Consider the following 18,670-nt stretch of genomic DNA (forward strand, 5'->3'; position numbering starts at 1 on the left):
AGTTTGGCATGATTTGCAACATGGAAGATTTAGAATAAATAATGAGAACTTTTTTCAACTACTAATATAATCAAGCACTGTAACAGATAGTAGCCACTGACAGTTTTGAAGAAGTGTTTGTCTAAATGTCTGTCAAGAATGGTCTGTACAGATTTGATTCTGACTCAGAGTAAGAGACTAGAGCTTCTGGTGTCCTGAAGAATGGCCCTTGCCTGTTTTTCTGCAATTTGCTATATAATAACAAGAACACTACTGACCAAATTCTTAAACTTTTCATTACTTCAGACTTACACAAAGTATGACTATCATTGCCAGTCTTGGTCTTTCATTGTGTTTTATCTTTCGTGGCTATCCAGGCTGTAAATGCTGTACTGTTTAGCTGGCTAGGACAAACAGTAAACCAGGGGGAGGATTAATGAAAAGAGAAACAAACCCAACTTTCAACTTCATAATGCAGAAATTGTACTGGACGCTGCTATTTCTTCTCTGGCTTCTTTAAAATGCAGTATGTTTATAAGTTCTATATTCATTCTATCTGCTGTTTTTTTCAATGTATTATTCACGCACAACGTCTATATTTATATCCCACTGACCACAGAAATATGGTGTACATGGCTCATCATAGAAATGCATTCACATTTACCAACTTATTTTCAACTCATGTCTTTTCAGTTCGTTACTCTTTGATGTAAAGCACTCTGTAGCTACCATGTCTGGCTATTAAATGTCTTCATTTCATTGGAAGATGTAATACTACGATTTAAATGGAAGCACAGTAGATCTTTTGGAATTATAAGGCATATACAAAAATCCTATACTCTTCTTTGTACGTATAAAATGCCACAAAATGTTTTTCCTTGGGTTCACTTACTATTCTTTCAAATTAAGGTTAAAAATTAGTAATTTTTATTTCCCCATGTCTTAAAACAAATAGGAGAGTACTAATACAGGTGAGTGGGAAGTTGACTGCACACGAGACTTCGTATTTAACTTATCTAAAACTGAACAAATGTAGTTTTCCTAAACATAAGGACTATTTTGAAATAAGGGTTAAGAGAACAGACAGATATGTATAAGCTACTACATAGGCTGTGCTTATCTACTCTGTCCTTAAACTGTCAAGGCAGCATAAAATCAACAGCAAGGTATAAAGCGTGACAAAAATGTTTAAAACTCAAGATCCATTAAGCTTTTAAACAACTTGTTGATGTGGGCCTAGCTGATACAAAACAGCAACAAGAGGTGAAAGATGCAAGGACGGTGTATTGTGGATAAGGAAATAAATAATAACACAGTAAATGTAGCTAATAATGAGGTACAGGTTGTGAAATTTGAGACAGGGAACATAACTGTAGTAGGTAAATTCTGCTTTTCAATTCCACTCTGAGTTTCTGTTTTCAAGGCACCTCTTCTGGATGCATGTATGTATACATATACATATATATATGTGCATGCCTGAGTGCTGTGTACCTGAGACTGGGGGTACTCCACACGCTGGGAGCTGCTTTCACATGACAGTGAGGTCAGACAACCCACGTAAGAAACAGGCGTTTTTCTGAACACGTGCTGATGCACTGAAAGGAGCAGAGTTCAAGTTTGCTTGAAAGCATTTCTCACCATTTCTGTAATTTCATACTCAAAGGCCAGAAAAGGATTTCTTAAATTCAAAATGCAAAACTGCACTCCTGTTCAGTCAGTGGCATTGTACAAGGCAAAACAGGGCTGTCGGTACCATTGCTTTTGGAAGAGAATCTCGATTAGCAGTCTCGCGTTATAAGAAGTGACAGACTGTGGACAAGCAGCTTGAGATTGCCCTTCACCTTATGCCACCTGGGCCTCAGCCCGCTGCTACTGCTCTAAGTTTCCAGAGGTACTTACACTCCTCGCTCTCCACTCCCGCATAGTTGCCAACCTCTTTGAAGCTGATGTTTCCCAAATGCAGTATTCCTGCCACTATCTGCAGCACCAGTGCCTGTTCCTCTGCAAAGATCCCAATCACACTCATTGCATGCTGGGGAAAAGAAAAAACCAAAATGACTCGAAGAACCTGTTCGGTGACTCTTGTCATAAAGTCCTTTTAAAATTCTGATGTTAAAAAATCAAGTTTTTCAAAACAGTTCAAACGCCTAAGGTAGGTAAATTTCATTACAGCCTGCACTGAAGTTTCAAAAGGTACCAGATGTCCTACTGCAGCATGTTTTTACATACAGAAGTATCTACACCATTTAGAAGATCTGTTAGCAAAATAAATTCTGGAAAATGAAAGTTACTAAAAAAACAAGCACCTGCTCTTAAGTGTCACAAGTAGTTTCATTGCAAAATGGGAAACAATGAACTTAAGAGACAATGACTTTATTCCTTCTGTAGTTTATCCACTCAGACTAAGAACTGTGAAGCTGTATTCAATGATTCTGAAAAGCAGCACAGTCTGTCTGGCTTAAACTGTGCATTTCAGCCACTTACTAGAAAATAATCCAAAACAACATTGGGTTTTGGAGTCTAGAGCACATGGTAACTTATAGAATGTCTGCTCAACTGTTTTCCTAAAATATCAGATTAGCTAGAATACAACAGTAATTATTTAATTTTTAATATTTTTTTAGGCCTTTAAATGTGCTACGTATATAAATAAGGAGATGTGTTAATATGCTTATTTTAAATATTACATTTCTAATAACAGGAGACCAGAAAGTTGACATGACTTAAAGGTCACACAATGAATTGGCAACAGCACTGGATAAAGCGCTCTACAATCCATGATTCTCAGTCCCTTTCTCCAGCCTTTCAGTTGCACTGTTTCAAATATGCACAGGAGATCAGTCACTGCTAAGAATTCAGCTAAAACAGGGCACACTTTTATATTTTCCTCTAATGGAAGTTCCTCACTGTGCTTGCATTTTCACATTTTTCCTACTGCAGATTTTCTGCACTCAATTAAATTTCATTAAATTTGCACCGTTCTGAAAAAAGAAAAAACAGAAAACAAAACTCCTTTCTAGAAAAGTATCTTGCCAGGATTCTTAGGCTGCAGCATAGGACCGCTTCAGTGTAACATACCCCCTCCTTAGGGTAAAATACCATTAAAATAAGTTATATCTGCATTAGTTTCTCATCCCCATATTAATACATCAATGTCTTTGCTACAAATGGGCAATGACATAAAGATAAATCCACCACTGTGCAAATCAGAGTAAAAAACTCACCAGTGTTTCTTGGAAATCTGATTTGTCATTGATGTCATCAACTTTGTAGGACCCAGAGAGACTCAGGTAGTAATAGTAGTCCATACTGGTAATGCCAAGACTGCTTTTTTGTTCCAAGGAGGCCCCTTCAATTAGCTGCAGAATAAAAATCCCCAAATTAGGCATCATACAAAGATCTTCAGCAGAGATGAAGCAGTTCAGAAACTGACTGAGCCTGAAGTTACTGGGAGAGGTATGGCTGTATATAGCACCGTGCCAGGTACGTGTCCTTCCTGTGTTCTGGGAATTGTTTAACCCAAAAGACCAGATTCCCATTCCCAGGCGTGTTTCAATTCTAACTTCTACATCTAATAAAAAGCAAAGACAGTGCTTTGAACACCTTTCGTTATCTTTACCTCATAATGATAAGGCAAAGTGGGTTCTCTGTTCTGCAATATATTTATTAAATCCTCAGGAACATGTTTTCTGTGCCTACTGAAAGGCAGGGAGAGCTGAAAGAACATACAAAGAATGCAGTACTTGTAGCCTTAATTGTGAGGCCAAGCATCCTTTATGCCCTCCATGGCATATATTAAGCAAGTTTTGCACTGCTCCAATACTATGTTATTTGATGCATGGCTCAAGTCGCACCTCTTTACATCATCTAGGCCAACAAGGCCAAGAATAAATAAGAGAGTAGTTAAAAAAAAAGGTTCCTGGGCTCCCTGTGAAGCCAGAGGAGAGGCTGCCCAGACCTACGCAAAGTCTACGCCGTCGTGCCCAGAGAGGGCTGCAACAGGAAGGAATGAACAAACTAATCTCAGAAGAGGATACTCAACACCCCATAGTCTTTCAACCCCTGGGTGAAAAAGCCTCTCCAAGCCACAGAGGAAAATCGGCAGGACAGTGCAAATTGTTCATACACCTCAGAAGGGAACGCACAGCTCCTGGAGCAGCTCCAGCTCCACTGTGCATCCTGGCAATGGCACTTCCACGCCACGTGGAGCTGCTGACCGTCACGACAGCACACTGTCCTTACTCTAGTTTTGTGCAGGGTGATCAATGGCCCTTAGCGGATAAGCAACTCGCATGTCGAGGACCAGCGAAGGCCAGAAAAGCCTTTTTGAAACACAAAACCAAGCGAGGATGCTTGCAGGATTCAACAAATAAGTATCTTAAACGTCCTAGAAAACTTAACCAAGAATCAAAGCTCTCTTTCACAGCTGTGCTATGGAATTCCAAAGCAGAAGGTACAATTATACAGGCCAGTTTAAAAAGAGATCTGTTGGAAGGTTCTCATTTTTCTGTTATTTTCTGGACTTTTCCATATGGGAGCTCCCAGTGAATTTCAAGCAAGGCCTTTATTGAAGTACTTCTGGAGCTGAAAGGCGGCTAGGTAGGTTTACGTTAGATGGAGCCTTAACACCCTATCAAGCTGCCCAGTGAGATCCAGATTACTTCTGGAGTATGTGTTCAGTAACCTCACTGTGTCGAGAATGACTTTTCAACCAAAAGGGAACACTGGTCCTAGATATTTTAAGTAACTCAGAAAGAACCTATATACACTTCTGACCTGGTAAAAAATGTGGAAACTCCTCTCTCCAGGATTCCTCATCACAACCCGAGATTTTTCCAGTAGGAAGTTGGAGATTTTCCCTCCATCTGGTTCTCCACCTGGGCTAAACTGGATTTCAAAGTATTTCCCCTGCAATAAATAATTTAAGGTGTTGAAGTATTAGTAAATACAAAGCTGAAATCAGGCACTTGTACCATATCTCAAGGAAGGTTACGGGGATATTTAATCTTTATGGATGCAGCGACACAGCTGCCTCAAGGTATAACCTAAGCTTAGATTCCTGAACTATCACGTTTCCTTCTTTCTTTCTTTCTGCACTTAACACCACACTAGATTCAGGATAATATGTCATGTGTTAACGCAAGTGTAGAGGGGAAGTCGGTGGCTTCTTTTCACTGCTGAGACCCTTAGGATAAAGGAAGCCATAAGGCTCACCTCTACAGGAAGAACATTTCACAGATTTACGACCGACAGCAAACACAGCGTTCTGCTTGGAGGCAAGGTAAAGCAATCATCTTTTCCACTCAGGGAGACACGAACTGCATTAGCACTCACATTGGCTGAGGAACAAATCTCCAATTTGTAAAGCCTATGCGTAACTTTTAAAAACAGAACCTGCAGTATCTTTTCTAGTGAACAGTCATTTAGCAATATTATCTTGACTATTTTATAATGACAGATTGAAAATAATTCCTGCCTACTTCCTGTACATATTAGTAAAGACATTTCCATCAAACAACTCCTAAGGATGGTTTAGTCTATTTTTAAGAAAGCTATCAATTTTTTTTTTATTTTATCTTTTTTTAAACATGTATTACTGTATATAATATACATATTTGAAAAACTGGCCACTTTTTTGCTGAAAAGCTATTTTCTTGCAGACTGAACAACTTATAAATAAAAAGTGACCAGTACATACTCTAAGAGAAACAAATGTGTAACCTATACAGAACGAGAGAGACCTCTCAACACATACCTTATGTTTTAAAACACTCTTTATATTTTATTTAGATTTACGTCATCTGTAGACAATTTATATTATACCCCTGAATACTGTCTCTGTAACAGCACAGAAGTTCAAAGAATAAAGTAACCTCTAAGGCAGAAGGACTTACAAATCTGCTGGAGTTGTTGTTCCGTACAGTTTTTGCATTCCCAAAGGCCTCAAGTAAAGGGTTGGACTGCAGAATAATATCTTTAACATGCTAAAATTTTAGGAAACAAGAGAAATAGAGATTCAGAAATAGACATTTTTGAAGTTCTTACAGACTTTCTAAAACACCATGACACCTAAATTACATATTAAAAAAGCAAGAAAGCCTGCATCTGTAAGAAATCCTCTTGATCATGTAAGGTATAGAATCTAATTCTGTATTAGAATTCAGAGCTTCTAGTTCCTATTTCTTGAAGAAAATCCTACAAAATTGAACAAAATGCCCGAGGCTAAAAGCTAGACCTTCTGTCCACTGTTCTGCCAAGGAACACAACCAATAAATTGATCTGTTTTTTCCATCAACTTGATTTTAAACAATTTCCTTCTTACACATGAGCATTTAAGTGTTTTGAGGGGTCTGGAACCACAACCAATGAAGTCAGAGCAGCATGAAATTTAGGAACCTGGAAGCACTTAAGCAACCTGTTTCAGGATCAATGCTGCTGCTATCTAGCTGTCCTAGAAAGCAATAAAGTTTGTTACTATTGTCTCTAGCTGATCCCAGGAGTTGGAAACATGGACAAGATACTAGCTTTGGAACAAACCCAATGCATGCCAGGTTGTGAAAAGAAGACAGAATTTTATTTCAAAAGAAATGCTCAAGGTAACTCAACAACTTCCTCAACTGTTACTTTGTAATCACTAAGAATATTTTTTTAATTCTGTACAAAAAGCTGGACTCTTAAATAAAACAAAGTATTTACTTATAAAGTATTACATTTATTCCAAAAATAAAACAATGCACGCTTTCTCTGCATCGTTCTCTTGTTACTGAACTGTTTTCTGCAGTGTTCCCAGTATCACTGCTGTGCAAAACTAAACAGAAAGAATACACTCAACGTCAGGCTGCAATAAAGCAAAAAAACCCAATAAGCACTCCAAAAGAGCACACTGGTAAAAGCTGCTACTGCCTACCCACTACTGCCTGTCAGTCAATGAATGACACTGTAACATCGTTTAGGGCCTTTTTATGGCTAATTCACTCAATTAGCTTTAGTTAATAGGTTTTGATAAATAGAGCAGACCTCCATAGTAAAGTTATTAACAAAAGCAACCCTTTGCTGTTTCAGCTAGCTTTCAGGTACTCTAATAGATAACCTCGTCAAACAAGATGACGTTCCTGCTGTTGGCTCTCTGACATATGCATACAAATCAGAGACTCAATGGAAGTAATAAAACCCCAAAAAGCCAGTTCAGTTTTCAACAGAATGCCAACACAGGAGAAAAAAACCCCACACGTCTACCAAAAGGAAACTGGCTGTTTTCTTAATCTGGTCAAGAACAGCAATTAAAGTACCTTTTACCCCCGGCACTTAAAAAAAATATAAATAAATATTGTAAGCATAATCCGGCATGAAAGCTACAAAACTTTTAGCAGAGATGATTCTGGGTCTGTGGATTTTCCATCCCAGAGGCAGCCCAGCAATCTGCGAGTGAGCAGTTCGCCGTCCCTTCAGTGGCTTCTCAATACAAGTTGAGGGCTTGTACGTATTTCTGCTCACCCACGAGCTTCCCCAGCGGAATGCCTCTGGGCTGCTGGCGTCTGCCAAGACACATCTTTGTCATTCTGCCTCTGAGGGAAATCTTTAGACTATGTTTATGCTTCAATATTACCCTGTATCAACTCACCTGTACTTTAGGGCCACCTCCTGAAATTTTGGAGATGTAGCTCATGATGTATTTAGCAGCTACGGTCTTCCCAGCACCACTTTCCCCACTATGAAAAAAGGAACACAAAAATCTACCTGTTAGTTTTTAAGTAACTCTAGGATGGAGTAATTTGAGGTTTATCTTGTTCAACTAAGACTAGGTACCTTAACAATGCATAATAATACTTATACACCATATTTACATCAAGTAAGCTATAATATATAGACTGTGATATAGTATTGTAGCATGGTACTTGGATACGTTTATGAATAAATCATCTTGAATACACCATCTCACATGCACACCATAATCTCTACGGGACTTCAAAGTTAGAAAACTATGTAAACTGAGAAAAAAATATAATTAAACCAAGAAGCTCTAAAGAGAACAAGTGTGTTAAGAACTCAATTCCCATTTAAATTTAGTGGGATTTCAGATCCTAACACACGAACTCATTCAAAAAATCCAAGCTTTGAATGCCATGCCAGATACCTTCTTCAGTTCAGGAGTCTTTTGTTTTAGGTGTTCCTGAATGAAATAATGAGACCTTATTAATCACATCCTGAATGACGGAAGAACTACTTTCCTCTTCCTATGCCTCTTGACACAGGGTACAAGAAATCTTAATATTCCATACTAGCTTTCACAATTCCTTCCTTCCATTATAATATTGCATTTCAATGGTGAATGCTTACAACATCAGTAGATTTGCTTTTGGCAATTAGTAAGCTTCTCCAGAGGGAAAACAGAGAGGCATGCCAGACAATCCAACCTCACGCTTTACTTCATACCGTAAAGAATACTTCAACAGAATTCCTCCAGACTTACACACAGCTTGGTGTAAGTCAATTTTGACCTTAGTGAATTTACCCTGACCTGGACAGCTACGCCAATACCAAAAACCCAACACACGGATGTTGGTTCGATGTCATAAAGATATCTCAATTTTTTTTCCTTGTGTGAAGATCTGTGCTATCTTTAAGCTCCTGAATAATTTCAGTGAATGTTGTTGACTCTTTCATCCTGCGCCTACTTGTTCCTGGATCCAGATCAAATGCACATCTTTTAGCTCCATTTGCCAGAGAAACATCAGCATGTCCTGCACAGGAGAAAGACCTGCCGAGAACAGCAGCTCAGAGCTCCTTATCAGCATGAGTAATGGAGACACTTCCAAAGGCTTAATTCTAAAAAAGCTCCCCAAACTGCCAAGCTGCAAATATCTTTAAAGCTTCCAAACAGCACAAAAATACCGAACGGCTTCCCCCACCCCCGTGTTCATGCTTTTGTCTTCTCCTGACTGCAGTTTTACAGGGAATTTGAAAAGGTGGAAAAGTACTTTTTGATCATCTCATCTCTGAAGTGCGGACCATGATTTTCACGATTCAGAGTCATCTTCTCCTAAGCAGCAAAAAAAAGGCCCATATTATTGGTATCTACTACATCCACTGGACAGAGGGAGTTTGCAGGATGGTAAACTGTATTTATAAGTTCAAATCAGCAATAGTTCAATAATTAAAATAACATTTCTTCAACATCTGCTCATCCTGTTGTAAAACAACACAGACAAATCAATCGAAACCAAATCGTACTCTTGAGTTTACATATACAGTCGTCAGCTGAATGCAGAGGAGGATCTGGAGCCAACACTGAATAAATTTGATCAGGTATTATTTACCACACAGTAAAAATGTAACAGATTTCTGCAACATTTTCTCTGATGCACACATTATCCTTCTCCTCTTTGCTCAGATTAAGCGTGGCTTATATTCCTCATTCCGTAGTGTCTGCCACGGGAATTGACCTGGAGGAATATGGTTCCATTTTATTGTTAGTCTCTGCTCCGATATAAGTGGTCCTTCATACTAAATTAATTTGGCCAAAAGACTGCCTTTCAGTTTGCTGTAGATCTATGCATGCATGCACTTTTTTCATTTTTATGCTTTTATTGATCAGAGGCCAGTAAATTGGTCCAATTATACTACAATAAAACAGGATGATGCATTATTGATGAACCCAAGTAACGTCATCCGATGGGATGGCACCTTGCCCCCCCTAAAGCTCAGGTAGTCAGCTCTAAGAGGGAAACCGCGGCATTCCTGCCAAGTGGCTCCCATACAGGAGCTTTTTCACATACATCCTACTGCTCTGCTGCTATTAGAACTATTTTAAGAAGATGTAAGAATCATTTTCTAGCTTGGTACTTTTAAGTACATTGAAAGATGGAGGGGTTTAAGGGTTGAAAGAATGATTGTAATGGCTTAAAGTAGGTGGATTGTGGTACTGACAGTTTTCTCAGAGACTTCTCTTACTAAAAATAGAAACGTTATACAGCCTCAATCACTAACAAAAAAAGATAATGCTCTGAAAGATGTATTGTTTCTTCTAGCATTATTTGGTACTCTAGAAGTGGCATTTTGTTCAGCAAAGTCAATTAGCGCTTAGCTGAAGTCAGAATAAGACTACAAATGCAGAGGGAAAATTTTTTGCTCCTTCCTTCCCAGGTGCAATATAATCAATGATTAGAGCAGAAAAGCAAGATCCAAAACATAGCCTCACCCCTCCTCTCTAAAATTGATTTTCTGAATGATATTTTATGCAGTATTCCTGGCTGTAGAACAATACAATACTTCATCACCAGGACAATGTAGAAATTTTAATAACAAATGTTTATGAAGAAGTCCTGGACCTGCCAGTAAAGAACATTGCACATGTAAAACATTCTGATGCTTTTAGATAAGCTTTCTGGTTTGTTTACGTAGAAAATTTACTTTCTCTAATTATGTTCAGAGAAAACTCAGTAGCATAACTTCGGTGAAATATTTCTCCCTTCTGAATCAGAGCTTTTACCTAACTCCTTCCTGCATTAGGCTTATGCTTCTACCACTTCCCCATTAAAATTCAGCTGCATTTCCAATTAGATTCTGTACAGATGTTTTAGAACGATCAGTCATTTGAGTCTTCTGGAAAGCTGAGATACAGAAGCTGACTGAAATCTCATATTAAATTTTGAACTTAACAGACTTAAGATAAACATGAGCTGTTCACTAAAAACAGGGGTGGTGGTAAATGGGCTTCCCTTAATGTATATTTGTAGTATTTAAGTTATAAAAGATAAGTCTTTCCAGGTATGCAGTCATCATGCATGGCTTTACTGTACACAAAGGCTGCCACATGGATGTAAAATGTAAACTAAAATTACAGACAAGAGGGACTGAAAAACTGCTCTAAAACAACTGCAACATCTCCCGGCAGAGATCACTGGAAGAATGGGAAAATAAAGTCCTCAACTTTATAGAAAGGTAAAAACCTTAAGAATGCTCCGAAGAAACACATTTATTGCTACGTAATATAAAAATACTAATCATTACCTCCCCTCTCTAAATTAAAGGACAGTGACGGTCCAGAAGGAATTACAAGCTGCAACAGACAACCCTTCGTAATTAAAATCTTGATGGGACAACTCCCTGTTGGTAGCTTGGAAGAGCCGCCATTCCAGGCGAGGAAGGAGGCGACAGGCTGCTGCAGCAGCCGTTTATAAGCTTGGTTCAACAGAGGCTTCAATTAAATATCACACCTCAGTAACACCTAAGCTTAATGAGAACTCCAACTCCAGCGTAACTACGTTGCTCATACGCGTAAGCTCTGCAATCCTGCCCGCTGGAAGGAGGGCAGGCGGCGGGGTGCTGCTCCCTCCTCGCACCCGCGCTCAGCACCTGCAGAATCCAGCCACCCGTACCCTCCCCGTTTGCGCTGGGAACAGCCCTTCCAAATAGCTCGTGGCTCCTCAGCTGTAATTAACACATGTGTACATGTCATTTTCTTAACACATATGCATCTATGCTGCAACTACTCCGCTAATGAAACAGGCTTCCCCGTCCCTGCAGAAGTTGTTTGGTAACAGTTTTATTTCTTTTTAAATTATTATCCCAGAAAAGATTATTCTTGGTTGCTATCTATTGAGCCTTTCAGAGAACTGTATTTTCTTTTGGATCTGCTTTCCTTGTTTGTTCACTGAGTTTTTGAAGAGGATAAGCTTTTTCTATTGGTGTCTAAATGCATTATTTGGAATTCTGGAATTCAACGTTACAGCAAAAGGGCGTGTGATCCTCACACAGACACACAGAGGGTCCTGACTACAGCAGGACACCGCAGGACCTTCCTTCGCCTGCTGGAAGGGCATGTCTCATCTCCTTAAGAACACATGTCCCCTCTCAGGTCCGGAGGCAGATGCCACAGTTGCCCAAACCAGGTGCTGCAGAAGACAGAGGTGTGCACCAGCCCCTGCCCCACCAGCCTGTGTCTCCACTCCTCAGACTCCACATGCACCAGACGTAGCCTTTTTAATCTGACGGCGAACCAGTGCAGTCTACACCATATTTCTTACCTTCCTTCTTTGCAGACCTTTCTTTAGGGGGGAAATCTGCCATCTTGAGGGGGGCAAAGAAGGTAAAACCTGGGTTTGGTTTTGTACTACCTTGCTCTGCTCCACCAGGGCTCTTCAGTGAAGTCACTCCAAATCCAAACTAGTTGTGAAGCAGAGAAGCAAACAGGCACCTCATAATAACCACATTATTATCACCACTCATTTTCCACAGGGCAAATTTTTATGGAAAAAACTAGGGTTCACTGAAATGCAGAGGTTCATTTGGAATTGCTTAGGTTCAGCAGACTTCTGTGGAACTGATGACAGACAGACCTATATCTCAATTTATTGAGGATCGCCAATTTAGGGGCAGAAATGGCAAAGTCCTTGGCAGCTGTTAGGTGAAACTGATGGATGGTGTGCTTGTTAGACATGAAGCTAGCTAGAACATTCATTTCACTCAAGAGCTGCAGCATCTTGAGACCATCATCTAGTCTGCCAGCAAATTCAGTGCCTTCTCGTCTATGAAATAAAACATAGGGAAACAAACTCCAAACTTCAAGAAACTTCATTCTGAAGCCAGCTCCAGTCATTAGAAATAGCAATGATACTGAAATCAGAAAATACAGGCTGTGTCTAAACAGTTAAAAAGGAAATGTGTTCAAAAGGATTAAAATACCAACCAAACAAAACCAATTTTGTGAATACTGGAGTTACTTCATAAAATAATTTATAAGTGTCCCCCCCCAAAAAATCAAATACCATCATGAAAACTACCTGTAAGTCTAGTCTGCAGTTTTTACAGTGTTTGTAACAAGAATAATCATGGGAAAAATACATGTGTAAAAAGGAAGAGGAATTCTCTGAAATGTCCCTGGCAAACACAATTTTTCTTGTTTCGGGTTTGCAGTAGATTTCAATTATCTCCAGCAGATTTTGAATAGGTTGTGCACACGCTGAGAGAAAACACACTGCACATACACGATGCAGATACTCTGAAGAGCACCTTGTCTATCATTCAAGCACAAGAATTCACAAGAATGAATCATTCACAAGAATGTGGATTTACACATTTATCATTCACAAGAATGTGAATTTAAACCTGTAAGTCTGCATCTCCGATCTGCATCTCGGCTCTCTGAAAATATGACCCTTGCAATCATTGCACTTTGGGGCATTATCAATGGATCAAAACTGGTTTTAATTATAGTTTACCACCGTTTAAAGTTTTTCTCTATAAATTTAGCTACACTGAAACATCCCAGGCTCTGGGATGTTACTTTGTTCAAAAAGCAAAATAAATCCCCATTTTACCCATTCCTAATGGGTCTGAGTTTGACTAAATGGGACTAGTAACTTCAGCATGGCAACAGGCACTGGGTTTCCAAAAAGGAGGATTTTTGCCCAGGGAACAGTTCAGATATACACCAAGCTGCAGCCGGGGGCTGCAGAACAGGGAGGTCCTCCCAGGGGTACAGCTCAGCAGCAAACTGCTAACGCCTGGGTGACCTTCCTACATGCAAAATCCAGGGGTCCCACCTACCTACACACACCTTGCTGACACCGAGAGGGACACACCTATGCACTTTCCCACCGCAGCACCTCCCCAGGAAAGCTCCGCCTGGAGGACTTCCAGGCACAGATTCAAAGAAACAAAACAGTGAATGCAACTTTCCAACAATTATTCCTCACAAGCTTTCAGGACAGCTCATCAGTGAGATATGTTGCTATGAAATCTGTTTTCACACTGCATCATTCAGCAGGGTACAGGAACAGGCACACATGGAGCACCTCCACAGGCAAGACCCGCACACTAAGCCCAGTTCTTTATAACAATCCTGTGGCAACAACAAATTCGTTAAGTGGCTGGTGCAAGGGCATTTAAGCTTAAGCATTAGTGACCACCCACCATTTCCTGGCGGGTTCCAGTCTAAGGGATTGAGCCCACCGAGTTATAAGGCATCTGACAGGATCATTGCAGGGCACACAGCCACCCCAGGGAAAAGAACAGAGGGGCCTCCCCCAGACAAAGAAAACACTGTCTTGAAATCTCCCTTTTGTTAAATTCAACAGCAGTTAAATTCATAGTGCTGCCTCTCAGCATGTTCCACAGAGAAATGATGGAAAGCTTAAGAAAAGCTGTTATTAATAAAACAATGTAAGTTTCCCTTCAAATCATTTTTTCTTCTGCTCCTCCTTCTTTTCCCTAGCTCTTGAGAAACACTCGTAGTCCAGTGAAATGCTTTTGATCACACACACCTTCATTAAAAAAAAAAAAAAAAAAGTCTGAGCTCACATTCCCAATGTATGCATTTATCAATTTATAAATTACATACACCTACTACTGAAGGTCTAATATTTTCTTCCCATATCCCAATGGATTCCGCTGCACAGCCCCTGTGATGCACGCACCCCACTGTGGAGACCACTGCCGCAGGTACAGTTCCAGGTGAGCTACAGTGAACCCTTAGAATTTTCTATGGAAGAAGGAAAGTCAGAAGAGGTACCGTTTACCAGCTCCAGCACCCTGCGGTTCCTGCTCTCTGTGCACCTCCTTTGGTCACACATCATCTATAAACCCCCAGGTGAGGGCAAAGCTACCTCTAGACCCAAATCTCACTTTGATTGTGACTTAAGTAATGCCTGTCATTTAAAAAGTTCAGGAATAATTCTTCAGTGAATTGCCTCAGCCAAATAACGGAAATAGATTAACAGTGAAGACAAAATTAATTTTCCAGTATCTCTCCTCTCCTGCTTCTGACCGAACGCAAGCAAAACTCGAAAAGGAACAAAAGTACATTTCTTTTTAACAGGGGAAAGAAAAGAAACAGCACAAAAGCAGAGCATGGTAAACGCAGTCAATGTGAGAACGTTGGATTTAACGGTATCTGCGGCTGCTGTAGTTGTTAATCCACCTCCCTCGTGGAGTCATTTAAGCTCCTGCAGTTTTGGTATTGGGCATGAAGCTAGCTATGTGAAAAAGAGATTTCGTGTGGTTAAGCTATCATCAGGATAACAAGAGAGAGAGCAGGAAAGTACTTAGCTATCCTAAAAAACCCCAAAATGTTCAGTGGTCATGGACAAAGAATATTTTTATTTATACAATAAAAAGTAATTTTTTTGCTTCTTGAAGTTAAAACACCAAAAGAAGATGATAAAATATTATTTTACAGATCTTTTTCTTACCTAATAATAACACACTGATTTTCTCTGTCAATAATCATGTTTCTGTACATGCTGTCTGCAAGAGCGTAAATATGTGGTGGGTTTTCATATTGTGCCTGGGAGGGGGAATAGAGAATAATTTTTCAACACAGCATTAAACAATGCAGAATGAGCAATATAAATTTTTATTTAAATTGGAAGGATTATTTTCCTGGAAAAACAATTCCAAATTCCACTTTCTACTGAATTTTCCCCAGGAATTTTTTTGTTCATTTGATAAAAACAAACTGAAGTCTCTGGGTTTTGTTACTGATCTTTCTCTCATCCATAATTTTCTCCTGAACTATCATAAACACCCTGTTCTAAAAACGGTCTGTGCTTGAAATATATTACTTGTCCAAGAGAAACTCACATAATTTAAGCCTATCCCACCAGTGGTCATATGCTAACAATAAACTACCTAAACCACTGCCCAGCGCCTGGTGCTGTACGTCTCATTTTCCTCCACTGAGTCCATTCAAAACGAACAGCTTCCCAAACCCATGGACGTGCCCAACTCGAGCAGAGCAGAAAATGGAATTTTAAGTCCCTAATGTTCCCGTGCTGACTCACTCCTCAAGCTGTATTTTCAAAAGTGGTATCTGATTTTGGCATCTCAGACTTTTTGGTTGTTCTTGCCCCGTTTCAGAGTTCTCAGATGCTAACCTCCAACCCCCTAATGGCTATTCTGTATCATGCAGCACACTTGAGGCATACAATAGCATAGAACCCACCTTTGCAGGAGGAGGGATGTGTCCCGGAGGAACCCTGGATTACAGTTAATCAATACAAGTATTTTCATATGGCAATTCCACATGAAATCCAGGGAATTCAATTTGAAGACTCAATATATGCTAATGGATATCGGCCTAGTTCTCCCAGATCGGTACAACGCTACCAAAACCCAGAAACAAATGCTTCCAAGAGTTTAACTGTGTAGAATAATATTTGCATGTCCCTGAACACTGCAATACATTTCAGACTGCTTTACTTACTGCTCCTTGGTACATTTCAATTTCTTTTTCCCCAAAATACGGCATTTGCTTGAAAGGATTCACAGAGATTAATACAGAGCCAATATATGTCTGTAATCGAAAGAAGTTAAGGTAACTATAGTTTCAAGAAGTATTATCTTAACCCTAGTGACTGCCACTTAACTTTTCCATCTATTACACAGCTTCAAATAATAGTAAAAAAACCCCACAGCTTACAACAATTCTTAATAAAAATGAAAGTAGCAGGCTTACAAGAAAATAAATATATCATTCAATGGGATACTTTCATATTATCAAAATATTTATTTCAGGACAAGCTAAGTATAGAAACGTGTATTAGCGGCCCAAACATGACACATCTTTAATAAAAATACAGAGAGGAAACGGCATATTTGAACTGGTTTACTCCTTTGTAACGGAGGTCGTATTATCAGTATTAGAAAAGATTGTTTTGACCTTTGTAAAGTATAGTGACACACTGTGATCTCACCGAGATAGTGCTGAGCATGCACAGGCGGATGGAACAGCCACTACTGAGCTAAACTGGACAATTACTCAGCTGCGTGTACTAGCGGGGGAGCTAAGGGAATTCGGTAATTCAGTATGTGGTGTCATTTTATGAGTGTAACTATTAACAGCCCCAGGAGCCTTACCTGCAGGCTGCCTTGTAAGAGACACTCAGTTTCAAGTTATTATTAGTCCCAGAAAAGCTTTTTTGCAACATTGTGCCTGTCAGTATTTCACCATTCTGCGTCCTGATGCACATGTACCTACATTTACAGAATACTTTAGAAACCTCTGGAATGATAATTGCAGTATACAGATATGAAGCAACTGATACTCCTTTACAGGCAGGACTGGTGCACTGAGCTGGGAGTTAGCAGTGCGCCCACATCAATGAAACCAAAACGTTGTACTGCAGGTTTCATTTAACTGTCTGGAATTGTTCACAGGCAAACTTCCTATCTAAGCTTTCCATACAAAAGTAGGAAAATTAACAATCCCACTGGATTATCCAGCGTTAAGAATCTCCTATTGTAGTGCCACAGCACAAAATGGGAACATGTTACAGAAGCAGTGTAACTCAGTGAACATAATTCCTGTATTCACAATTTGCAATGCTTTATTCATAATTTTTTAAATTTAATTCAAAGAAGAGTGACAACATCTGGGTCTCGAATATAACAGACCAAGCATTCACTGTGTCACTATAAACAGCCAAAGTTAGTTTTCTGTTGGTAAACAATACCAGCATTTTCTGGGACGATTCGGTAATCTCTATGGGACGTAGCATACAGGAATGTTCATTCATGGGTGGACATACAAACAATTGGAAGATTCAAGAGTTTTAGAATCCATTTTAGAATGAAAAGCCTTTGCAGAACTGCAAAAGCAGTCTTTTCTCCCTACACAAAGGAATTATAATGCTTTAAAAGAAGATGCTGATCTTTCACGTGACCACAAGTCCCCTTGGAAAACATACTTGTTCCTCCTTTCAGTAGAAAGACCATCTCCATGTTAAATCTCACCAGAAAAAAAAAGTATAAAACCATTTCTTCAGCACAGAGCATTGAAGACTTTGTGAATGTACCGCACGGAGGATGCGGCATTCCACAGGGAGAAAAGCACTCGTGTTACAAACAGAAGAGCCCTATGGTTTGCCTCAGTACTATAGTTTGACAAATATTGTGCAACCTTATCATGCTTCTACAAGGCAAATTTAATAATTATGTGGTATTTTATCAAACAGAGGATCCAAACCCACATGAACACACATATTAAAAACTTCTGCAATTGGGGATGGAAATGTCAGGATAACTGCAACATTAATTTTCCTCTATCAGTCCTTGCTTAATGAGCCACTACTTAGCTCCTAACCATCTGAATATAAGGAAATAGCCAGGAGATACTATATTTCCTTCCCTTTCTGCTAAAAAAAAGTTAAACTCTTCAAGGAAACTATTCTCCAGATACAACTAGGAAGTATGAAACCAGGCTACAGCAGAAGAAGAAACAGTATCACTTTCTGGTATATAATCATACTGACTAGTGTTTACCAATCTCATTATTGCAGCTCGTGGTACATTGTGAAAGCTAAAAATGAAACAGTGACTATTCTTATCTCAAGGAATTCCTTTCATATAATTTTTTTAAAAAAGAATTAAAAAAACCCAGATGTTTGGTGCTGAAATCTGGTTTTCTTGTTAGGTTATATGTTGAGGTATTTAAATCTTTCATGTTTTCATTAATCATAGGAGAAAAAAAAATTAAAGTGTGAGCAGTGTAGATTTACAGATGTTCACGTGTTTCCACCAGTCCACGATCCACAGTATTAACAATTCCAGAATAAGTTGTAAATGGATCTATGTCACAGAAGAAATGTTATTTTGAAAGCATTAGAATCTGGGAGGTATTAGAAGACAACTCAGTATCAAGACACGTATATACACCTTAAACCTATTAATTCTTGCTCTTAGAATCAGAATT

At 39.3% G+C, this 18,670-nt stretch overlaps 1 protein-coding gene across 1 annotated transcript in view; it reads right to left on the bottom strand.

The window, feature by feature from the left end:
• Positions 1 to 18,670, bottom strand: part of MYO1E (myosin IE) — a 92,946-nt gene that overhangs the window by 40,026 nt on the left and 34,250 nt on the right. Inside the window, exons 3-9 of the mRNA XM_055715453.1 lie at positions 16,184 to 16,273; positions 15,171 to 15,265; positions 7,601 to 7,688; positions 5,874 to 5,963; positions 4,756 to 4,887; positions 3,204 to 3,338; positions 1,879 to 2,011 (exon numbers count right to left, since the gene is read on the bottom strand). Of these exons, the coding sequence (XP_055571428.1) occupies positions 1,879 to 2,011; positions 3,204 to 3,338; positions 4,756 to 4,887; positions 5,874 to 5,963; positions 7,601 to 7,688; positions 15,171 to 15,265; positions 16,184 to 16,273 (763 nt within the window). The remainder of the gene's footprint in view (positions 1 to 1,878; positions 2,012 to 3,203; positions 3,339 to 4,755; positions 4,888 to 5,873; positions 5,964 to 7,600; positions 7,689 to 15,170; positions 15,266 to 16,183; positions 16,274 to 18,670) is intronic.

Source organism: Falco cherrug, chromosome 7 (assembly GCF_023634085.1).
Source record: "Falco cherrug isolate bFalChe1 chromosome 7, bFalChe1.pri, whole genome shotgun sequence".
NCBI classification, from domain to species: domain Eukaryota; kingdom Metazoa; phylum Chordata; class Aves; order Falconiformes; family Falconidae; genus Falco; species Falco cherrug.